The 10,175-nt window shown below is 44.4% G+C and overlaps 1 protein-coding gene across 1 annotated transcript; it reads left to right on the top strand.

The window, feature by feature from the left end:
* Positions 1 to 3,005: 3,005 nt before the first annotated feature.
* On the top strand, positions 3,006 to 9,456 carry LOC130389018 (uncharacterized). The gene is made up of 5 exons (XM_056598678.1): positions 3,006 to 3,046; positions 3,284 to 3,759; positions 8,378 to 8,851; positions 9,047 to 9,225; positions 9,427 to 9,456. Exons 1-5 carry the CDS (start codon positions 3,006 to 3,008, stop codon positions 9,454 to 9,456), a joined length of 1,200 nt encoding a protein of 399 aa, XP_056454653.1.
* Positions 9,457 to 10,175: the final 719 nt, after the last annotated feature.

The following is a 10,175-nucleotide window of genomic DNA, read 5'->3' as shown; positions in this document are numbered from 1 at the left end:
GGCCACCTGGTGGCTTGTTTTGGTATAGAAAATGGGATTTTCATTTTTTTTTTTTTTTTTTTCTAAGTGTGGAGTCAAGAAAATTTGTTAGTAAAAAAATAAGTTCCCACAGAAAGTGTCTAGGAGCACGTTTTAGGCCATTTCGAGTCTTTTTTTTTTTAATGTGAAAATTCATTCAATTCTTTTTTTTTTTTTTTTTTTTTAATTAGATTTTTTTTTTTTTTTTTTTTTTTTAATTTGAAAATTCAATTCAAATTTTGTTTGTTTTTGTTTTTCTAATTCGAATTTTGAAAATTCATTCAATTTTTTTTTTTTTTTTTTCAAGATGGCGCCGCCCATGGCTGCATTTCCCCCAAAACAGATTTCCCCCATTGACAATGCATGGAGAGGCGGTTATTGCACTTACTTGGTTTGGTGAAGTTGTTATTGCACTTACTTGGTTTGGTGAAGTTGTCTGGTAGTCGATCGGGTAGTCTGTGTTGGCTCAAGTCATGTCATGACCCATTCACTGGGTCAAATTGTTTGGGTTATGGTTTTTTTTTTTTTTTTTTTTTTTTTTCTAACCCTTTTTTAGCTGGGCTCGGTCCGATCCTGAATCTGCAGGAATTATGTTTCTAGCCCCTTCCTAGGCCGAGAAAATAACTTAAAACCAATTTTTTTTTTTTTTTTTTAAGGGTTAGGGTTAGGGAATAAGGCTAATGGTTAGGGTTAGGGTTAGGGTTAGGGTTAGGGTTAGGTTAAGAGCCATCTACCACTTTTGAAAAACGGTTTTTTTTGAGCTAGTTCGAGAACGCAGAGGGGCGTGGGAATTCGGGTTAGGGTTAGGGTTAGGGTTAGGGTTAGGGTTAGGGTTAGGGTAGGGGATTTTAACCGAAGTGCACCCCGGTGCAGGCCGTTTTCGGTGAATATCTTTTGACAGGGTTAGGGTTAGGTTTTGGTTAGGGCGCTCCCTCATGCGCCATGCAAAACTACATGGGGCTAGAGGTTAGGGTTAGGGTTAGGGTTAGGGTTAGGGTTAGGGTTAGGGTTAGGGTTAGGTTAAGAGCCATCTACCACTTTTGAAAAACGGCATTTTTGAGCTAGTTCGAGAACCGAGTGGATCATGGGAATTCTTTTACCACCCACGGATAGGTCTAGGCCCAGCGGACTTGCTCAAAAAATGTGGCGCCCCTGGTGTTTTTTTTGGGTACTGCAATTTCAATTTTAAAGTTTAAAAGTGAAGCGTTTTTTTTTTTTATTGGATCATGGGAATTCTGAATAGTGCCAGTGGTAGCCATTGGTCCCCTCTACATCCCCTAGAAATTTGGAGCAATTTGGAGCCCCAAGTTTTAACATTGGACGACTTTTAAAATCGACCTCACGGGGGAAGGGGGTGGATCATGGGATCGTGGTTGGGGTTGGGTGGTAGGATTTTATGAGGCCGACCTTTGTGCAAAATTTTGGCCACCTGGAGGCTTGTTTTGGTATAGAAAATCCCATTTTCATTTTTTTTTTTTTTTTTTCTAAGTGTGGAGTCAACAAAATTTGTTAGTAAAAAAATAAGTTCCCACAGAAAGTGTCTAGGAGCACGTTTTAGGCCATTTCGAGTCTTTTTTTTTTTTTTTTTTTTTTAATGTGAAAATTCATTCAATTTTTTTTGTTGTTGTTTTTCTAATTCGAATTTTTAAAATTCATTCAATTTTTTTTTTTTTTTTTTTTTTCAAGATGGCGCCGCCCATGGCTGCATTTCCCCCAAAACAGATTTCCCCCACTGACAATGCATGGAGAGGCGGTTATTGCACTTACTTGGTTTGGTGAAGTTGTTATTGCACTTACTTGGTTTGGTGAAGTTGTTATTGCACTTACTTGGTTTGGTGAAGTTGTCTGGTAGTCAATCGGGTAATCTGTGTTGGCTCAAGTCATGTCATGACCCATTCACTGGGTCAAATTGTTTGGGTTAGGGTTTTTTTTTTTTTTTTTTTTTTTTTTTTTTTTTTTGCTGGGCTCGGTCCGACCCTGAATCTGCAGGAATTATATTTCTAGCCCCTTCCTAAGCCGAGAAAATAACTTAAAACCGATTTTTTTTTTTTTTTTTTTTTTTTTACCTTTTTTTTTTTCTTTTTTTTATACCTTTTTTTGCTGGGCTCGGTCCGACCCTGAATCTGCAGAAATTATGTTTCTAGCCCCTTCCTAGGCCGAGAAAATCACTTAAAACCGATACAAATTAGGGTTAGGTTTGGGTTAGGGCGCTCCCTCATGCGCCATGCAAACCTGCATGGGGCTAGAGGAGAGGAGGGCAGGGTTAGGGTTAGGGTTAGGTTTGGGTTGGGGCGCTCCCTCAAGCGCCATGCAAAACTACATGGGGCTAGAGGAGAGGAGGGCACGGGCACAAGCAATTAAAACACGTTATTAAACTTTTACAACCATAAAATCAATGAAATAAAATACATAAAAGGAATAAAATAAATGAAAGGAATAAAATATAGGCTGAGTGGTTAAGGTTAGGAGAGGGGGAAGGAAGAGGTTATGTTAAGGATTTAAAACCCAATTGGTTTAACCAATCCTCAAGTATGAAATTTGCTGTCTCAGGAGTCCAATGGATATTATCGCTTGTGGTTTTGAATTTTAGCGTCGGCAAGGTGTTGAGAAAGCCCGCACATGAGTCTAGCCTCTCGATGTTATCTCTAACAAAGTCGTTGAAAGATTTAACGCAAAGGATTTGGGTGGCGGATAGCCTAATGGATACCGTTATTAACGGGATTACGATGCGAGCCTGAGGGAATGTTTCCCTGGCCGTCTTGATTAGACGTCGTGTGTCCTTGATTATTGTGATGTGGGTCTGTTGTCTCAGGCAATTGTTAATACCGATAGACAACAGAACTAGCTGGGTTTCGGGCCTAGGAGAGGTATGCTTCTGAAGGATAGCCGTTAAATGTCTTAGCGTGGCTCCTGGGAAACTATCAATTTGTATAGTGTCCATCTTCCTTTTCGGGATTCGGGCCAGGTTGGAGTCGCCCGTGAAAACTATGTCTTTTCTAACAGCCCGGGACCACATGGTGGCTTTGCGGTTTGTAGGGGGGTGTATGGAGGGCTGCTGGAAGGAACCACTAAGTCTGAGGGACGAGAAAAGGGAAGGAGAAGTCGTGGTTTGGCGACTCGGACCTTTCCCCACTGGGGTCAGAGTAACGACCGTAGGAGTGGTCAGAGGAGGAATGAGGGGGCAGGGGTGAATCTCCACAGAAACTGTGAGTAAGTTAGACTTCTGCTTTTTCACTGTAATGGGGGGTGGTGTCGCCTGACCAAGAGGTGGAGTGGTCAGCGACGGCGAGGAGGACGATGAACAGAGTCGTATCCGGGCCGCGGCTCTTGCGAGGGAGAGACGGTTGAATCTAGGGGCTGAGGAAGTGTGGGTGGGGACTGGGGGCTCAGGGTCCGGTGTGGGAGAACCAAGGCTCGTCTCCAGGACGCAAGAAGGGTCAACGACTGGCGAGGGGGTCCGCACCGGTGGGTCGACCGGAGGAGGACGTGGCCTGGTGACAGGAGGTGAAGTGGTCAGCGCCGGCGAGGAGGACGACGACGGGCAGAGTCGCTTCCGGGTCGCGGCACCTGCGAGGGAGAGACGGTTGGGTCTAGGGGCTGAGGAAGTGGGGATGGGGACTGTGGGCTCCGGGTCCGGCGTGAGCGAGCCAAGGCTCGTCTCCAGGACGCAAGGAGGGTCAACGACTGCCGAGGGGGTCCGCACCGGTGGGACGACCGGAGGAGGACGTGGCCTGGTGAGTGGTAAGCGTTGTGGGCGTTGTGGTAGCGGGACGCGGCTGGGTCGCGGTGGTTGAGAGGTAGATGTGGAAAAACGTCGGGTTGAACTGGGGAATAGAGCTGGGAGGGCAAGAAGGGAAGGAATAGCCAAGGGTCTGGAGGGAAGTATTAGAGTGTTTCGATGCTTAAAGGGTAGCATGGTGGACTGTGGTCGACTAGGAAGCGGGGGAAAGGCCCCAGGGTCAGAGAGGAGCAGAGGAGCGGCAGGTGGTGGTGGATCAGGGGCAGACAACAGCAGCCGAAGTGCGGAGATGGAAGACGGAGTAAGGCGTCTGCCATAACGCTGGTGGGCCCACCGGAGGGCTCTGTCGAGGGCCTCATTATTAAATGGCCCCAGGTGAGTACGGATCTTAGCTATTGTAAGTGTATAATGTTGTATTAGCGTTTTTAAATTTAAAATCATGTATTTCAATGTATTTTCCTTGATCTGATTTAAGACCAGATCATCCGGTGCCGCCGGTTTAATAAATGCTGACAGTTGAGTCACTTTCCTATGCATCCCTAATGGTGGGATACCTGTTTTGATCGATTCCTCTAGGATTTCCGTGTGGTGGATGGATTGCAATAGTTGAAAATATTGTTTGATTAATTTCGGGTCTAGATCGGCTGAGGAGCTCGTGCCGACCGAAGTCAATTTTATGAGTCTCTGTGGGTCTGTAAGGTGAGTGGGCCTACCCAATAGGCTAAATCTGTTTCTAAAATCATAAGCCATTTCGTAAAAACTAAAAAATGGAATGAAAATAAGAAAGGCCCAGGCCTATTAAAAGAAAGAGGAAAACATAGAGAATAAAAGGAAATGATAAAAGAAAGATGCAAAATCAACTTAATAGAAATAAGGTAAAAACTATAGTTCGCAAACAATGGAGTTTAAAACAATAGATGCAGTTTAAAACTATAAAGTAAACAAAACAAAGAATTTATATCCGGTCAGCTGATGTAAGTTTTTTAGCTAGGAGGCATGGTTAGCTTAGCAAAAACTTGGTTTCCCCAATCTGTTTTGTTGAGTAGGTTAAAGCTGGGAGGTGGGCCGTGCTTGCCAATCCGCCCGATGGGGTTTGCAGAATGTCCCAAAGATAATACTACAGTCCAAGGGTCCAAAAAATCGAAAAAAGCTGAACACGTAGAAGTTCCATACTCACCAGTCAAAAGAGCATTTTGAAGAAGATTAAAAAACCAAAGAGGGAATGAGGTAATTTCCACAGGTTGTTTTGAAAAAGGTATAAAGTTTAATCGCTCCAATGCAGGTTTTGAACAGGTAAAGGAATAAAGACTTTGTTTAAAAGTAAATTAAAACAAATAAAGTAAAAGAATAAAAGTAAAGTGCATCCAAATTAAAATACTCCAAAGTAGCTAAAAACAACAGTTCCTCATACTAACTGACTTTACATCCACAGGAAAGGAGAGAGCGTTCCTAACGTTTCACCCGGTTAGGCTTCGTCAGAGGATAGGTAAGTGAAGACAGAACAACATTTTTATAGAAGGTAAGAAAAACAAGTAGGTTGAAGGGTGTCAATCAATGGGTCTGTTCAGCCAATGGGTAGGTTCCGTGTCATTCATCAGGGCGGGGCTTGAAGGGTGTCAATCAGTTCTTTTGTTCAGCCAATGGGTAGGTTCCGTGTCATTCATCAGGGCGGGGCTTGAAGGGTGTCAATCAGTTCTTTTGTTCAGCCAATGGGAGTGCTTTGTGTCATCCACCAGGGCGGGATGAAGAGGAGATGTCGTTGACTGGAAGGTTGCCAGGAGTGGGTTGGGCCTAACAGGTGACTGGGTAAAAAGGCAACAAATAATATACAATAATATGGAACAGTAAAAAGTTTAAAACGTCTTTCAGCTAGGCTCTGGCAAGGTTAGGTTTGGGTTGGGGCGCTCCCTCAAGCGCCATGCAAAACTACATGGGGCTAGAGGAGAGGAGGGCACGGGCACAAGCAATTAAAACACGTTATTAAACTTTTACAACCATAAAATCAATGAAATAAAATACATAAAAGGAATAAAATAAATGAAAGGAATAAAATATAGGCTGAGTGGTTAAGGTTAGGAGAGGGGGAAGGAAGAGGTTATGTTAAGGATTTAAAACCCAATTGGTTTAACCAATCCTCAAGCATGAAATTTGCTGTCTCAGGAGTCCAATGGATATTATCGCTTGTGGTTAGGGTTAGGGTTAGGGTTAGGGTTAGGGTTAGGGTTAGGGTTAGGGTTAGGGTTAGGGTTAGGGTTAGGTTAAGAGCTATCTACCACTTTTGAAAAACGGCATTTTTGAGGGTTAGGGTTAGGGTTAGGGTTAGGGTTAGGGTTAGGGTTAGGGTTAGGGTTAGGGTTAGGGTTAGGGTTAGGGTTAGGTTAAGAGCCATCTACCACTTTTGAAAAACGGCATTTTTGAGCTAGTTCGAGAACCGAGTGGATCATGGGAATTCTTTTACCACCCACGGATAGGTCTAGGCCCAGCGGACTTGCTCAAAAAATGTGGCGCCCCTGGTGTTTTTTTTGGGTACTGCAATTTCAATTTTAAAGTTTAAAAGTGAAGCGTTTTTTTTTTTTTATTGGATCATGGGAATTCTGAATAGTGCCAGTGGTAGCCATTGGTCCCCTCTACATCCCCTAGAAATTTGGAGCAATTTGGAGCCCCAAGTTTTAACATTGGACGACTTTTAAAATCGACCTCACGGGGGAAGGGGGTGGATCATGGGATCGTGGTTGGGGTTGGGTGGTAGGATTTTATGAGGCCGACCTTTGTGCAAAATTTTGGCCACCTGGAGGCTTGTTTGGTATAGAAAATCCCATTTTCATTTTTTTTTTTTTTTTTTTCTAAGTGTGGAGTCAACAAAATTTGTTAGTAAAAAAATAAGTTCCCACAGAAAGTGTCTAGGAGCACGTTTTAGGCCATTTCGAGTCTTTTTTTTTTTTTTTTTTTTTTAATGTGAAAATTCATTCAATTTTTTTTGTTGTTGTTTTTCTAATTCGAATTTTTAAAATTCATTCAATTTTTTTTTTTTTTTTTTTTTTCAAGATGGCGCCGCCCATGGCTGCATTTCCCCCAAAACAGATTTCCCCCACTGACAATGCATGGAGAGGCGGTTATTGCACTTACTTGGTTTGGTGAAGTTGTTATTGCACTTACTTGGTTTGGTGAAGTTGTTATTGCACTTACTTGGTTTGGTGAAGTTGTCTGGTAGTCAATCGGGTAATCTGTGTTGGCTCAAGTCATGTCATGACCCATTCACTGGGTCAAATTGTTTGGGTTAGGGTTTTTTTTTTTTTTTTTTTTTTTTTTTTTTTTTTTGCTGGGCTCGGTCCGACCCTGAATCTGCAGGAATTATATTTCTAGCCCCTTCCTAAGCCGAGAAAATAACTTAAAACCGATTTTTTTTTTTTTTTTTTTTTTCTTTTTTCTTTTCTTTTTTTTATACCTTTTTTTGCTGGGCTCGGTCCGACCCTGAATCTGCAGAAATTATGTTTCTAGCCCTTCCTAGGCCGAGAAAATCACTTAAAACCGATACAAATTAGGGTTAGGTTTGGGTTAGGGCGCTCCCTCATGCGCCATGCAAACCTGCATGGGGCTAGAGGAGAGGAGGGCAGGGTTAGGGTTAGGGTTAGGTTTGGGTTGGGGCGCTCCCTCAAGCGCCATGCAAAACTACATGGGGCTAGAGGAGAGGAGGGCACGGGCACAAGCAATTAAAACACGTTATTAAACTTTTACAACCATAAAATCAATGAAATAAAATACATAAAAGGAATAAAATAAATGAAAGGAATAAAATATAGGCTGAGTGGTTAAGGTTAGGAGAGGGGGAAGGAAGAGGTTATGTTAAGGATTTAAAACCCAATTGGTTTAACCAATCCTCAAGCATGAAATTTGCTGTCTCAGGAGTCCAATGGATATTATCGCTTGTGGTTTTGAATTTTAGCGTCGACAAGGTGTTGAGAAAGCCCGCACATGAGTCTACCCTCTCGATGTTATCTCTAACAAAGTCGTTGAAAGATTTAACGCAAAGGATTTGGGTGGCGGATAGCCTAATGGATACCGTTATTAACGGGATTACGATGCGAGCCTGAGGGAATGTTTCCCTGGCCGTCTTGATTAGACGTCGTGTGTCCTTGATTATTGTGATGTGGGTCTGTTGTCTCAGGCAATTGTTAATACCGATAGACAACAGAACTAGCTGGGTTTCGGGCCTAGGAGAGGTATGCTTCTGAAGGATAGCCGTTAAATGTCTTAGCGTGGCTCCTGGGAAACTATCAATTTGTATAGTGTCCATCTTCCTTTTCGGGATTCGGGCCAGGTTGGAGTCGCCCGTGAAAACTATGTCTTTTCTAACAGCCCGGGACCACATGGTGGCTTTGCGGTTTGTAGGGGGGTGTATGGAGGGCTGCTGGAAGGAACCACTAAGTCTGAGGGACGAGAAAAGGGAAGGAGAAGTCGTGGTTTGGCGACTCGGACCTTTCCCCACTGGGGTCAGAGTAACGACCGTAGGAGTGGTCAGAGGAGGAATGAGGGGGCAGGGGTGAATCTCCACAGAAACTGTGAGTAAGTTAGACTTCTGCTTTTTCACTGTAATGGGGGGTGGTGTCGCCTGACCAAGAGGTGGAGTGGTCAGCGACGGCGAGGAGGACGATGAACAGAGTCGTATCCGGGCCGCGGCTCTTGCGAGGGAGAGACGGTTGAATCTAGGGGCTGAGGAAGTGTGGGTGGGGACTGGGGGCTCAGGGTCCGGTGTGGGAGAACCAAGGCTCGTCTCCAGGACGCAAGAAGGGTCAACGACTGGCGAGGGGGTCCGCACCGGTGGGTCGACCGGAGGAGGACGTGGCCTGGTGACAGGAGGTGAAGTGGTCAGCGCCGGCGAGGAGGACGACGACGGGCAGAGTCGCTTCCGGGTCGCGGCACCTGCGAGGGAGAGACGGTTGGGTCTAGGGGCTGAGGAAGTGGGGATGGGGACTGTGGGCTCCGGGTCCGGCGTGAGCGAGCCAAGGCTCGTCTCCAGGACGCAAGGAGGGTCAACGACTGCCGAGGGGGTCCGCACCGGTGGGACGACCGGAGGAGGACGTGGCCTGGTGAGTGGTAAGCGTTGTGGGCGTTGTGGTAGCGGGACGCGGCTGGGTCGCGGTGGTTGAGAGGTAGATGTGGAAAAACGTCGGGTTGAACTGGGGAATAGAGCTGGGAGGGCAAGAAGGGAAGGAATAGCCAAGGGTCTGGAGGGAAGTATTAGAGTGTTTCGATGCTTAAAGGGTAGCATGGTGGACTGTGGTCGACTAGGAAGCGGGGGAAAGGCCCCAGGGTCAGAGAGGAGCAGAGGAGCGGCAGGTGGTGGTGGATCAGGGGCAGACAACAGCAGCCGAAGTGCGGAGATGGAAGACGGAAGTAAGGCGTCTGCCATAACGCTGGTGGGCCCACCGGAGGGCTCTGTCGAGGGCCTCATTATTAAATGGCCCCAGGTGAGTACGGATCTTAGCTATTGTAAGTGTATAATGTTGTATTAGCGTTTTTAAATTTAAAATCATGTATTTCAATGTATTTTCCTTGATCTGATTTAAGACCAGATCATCCGGTGCCGCCGGTTTAATAAATGCTGACAGTTGAGTCACTTTCCTATGCATCCCTAATGGTGGGATACCTGTTTTGATCGATTCCTCTAGGATTTCCGTGTGGTGGATGGATTGCAATAGTTGAAAATATTGTTTGATTAATTTCGGGTCTAGATCGGCTGAGGAGCTCGTGCCGACCGAAGTCAATTTTATGAGTCTCTGTGGGTCTGTAAGGTGAGTGGGCCTACCCAATAGGCTAAATCTGTTTCTAAAATCATAAGCCATTTCGTAAAAACTAAAAATGGAATGAAAATAAGAAAGGCCCAGGCCTATTAAAAGAAAGAGGAAAACATAGAGAATAAAAGGAAATGATAAAAGAAAGATGCAAAATCAACTTAATAGAAATAAGGTAAAAACTATAGTTCGCAAACAATGGAGTTTAAAACAATAGATGCAGTTTAAAACTATAAAGTAAACAAAACAAAGAATTTATATCCGGTCAGCTGATGTAAGTTTTTTAGCTAGGAGGCATGGTTAGCTTAGCAAAAACTTGGTTTCCCCAATCTGTTTTGTTGAGTAGGTTAAAGCTGGGAGGTGGGCCGTGCTTGCCAATCCGCCCGATGGGGTTTGCAGAATGTCCCAAAGATAATACTACAGTCCAAGGGTCCAAAAAATCGAAAAAAAGCTGAACACGTAGAAGTTCCATACTCACCAGTCAAAAGAGCATTTTGAAGAAGATTAAAAAACCAAAGAGGGAATGAGGTAATTTCCACAGGTTGTTTTGAAAAAGGTATAAAGTTTAATCGCTCCAATGCAGGTTTTGAACAGGTAAAGGAATAAAGACTTTGTTTAAAAGTAAA

The sequence above is a fragment of the Gadus chalcogrammus genome, chromosome 9, assembly GCF_026213295.1.
Source record: "Gadus chalcogrammus isolate NIFS_2021 chromosome 9, NIFS_Gcha_1.0, whole genome shotgun sequence".
Taxonomy (NCBI): domain Eukaryota; kingdom Metazoa; phylum Chordata; class Actinopteri; order Gadiformes; family Gadidae; genus Gadus; species Gadus chalcogrammus.
Note: the sequence above shows the minus strand (reverse complement) of the source record. Positions and strands in the feature narration are given on the sequence as shown.

What these genes read in the sequence shown, in the direction of transcription:
- LOC130389018 (XM_056598678.1), top strand. Translation starts at nt 3,006, where the DNA reads ATGTCTTTTCTAACAGCCCGGGACCACATGGTGGCTTTGCG. An exon ending in AGGACGTGGCCTGGTGAGTG is followed by an intron (nt 3,760 to 8,377) that starts GTAAGCGTTGTG and finishes CCTGACCAAGAG; the next exon opens with GTGGAGTGGTCAGCGACGGC. An exon ending in AGGACGTGGCCTGGTGAGTG is followed by an intron (nt 8,852 to 9,046) that starts GTAAGCGTTGTG and finishes GTGGTCGACTAG; the next exon opens with GAAGCGGGGGAAAGGCCCCA.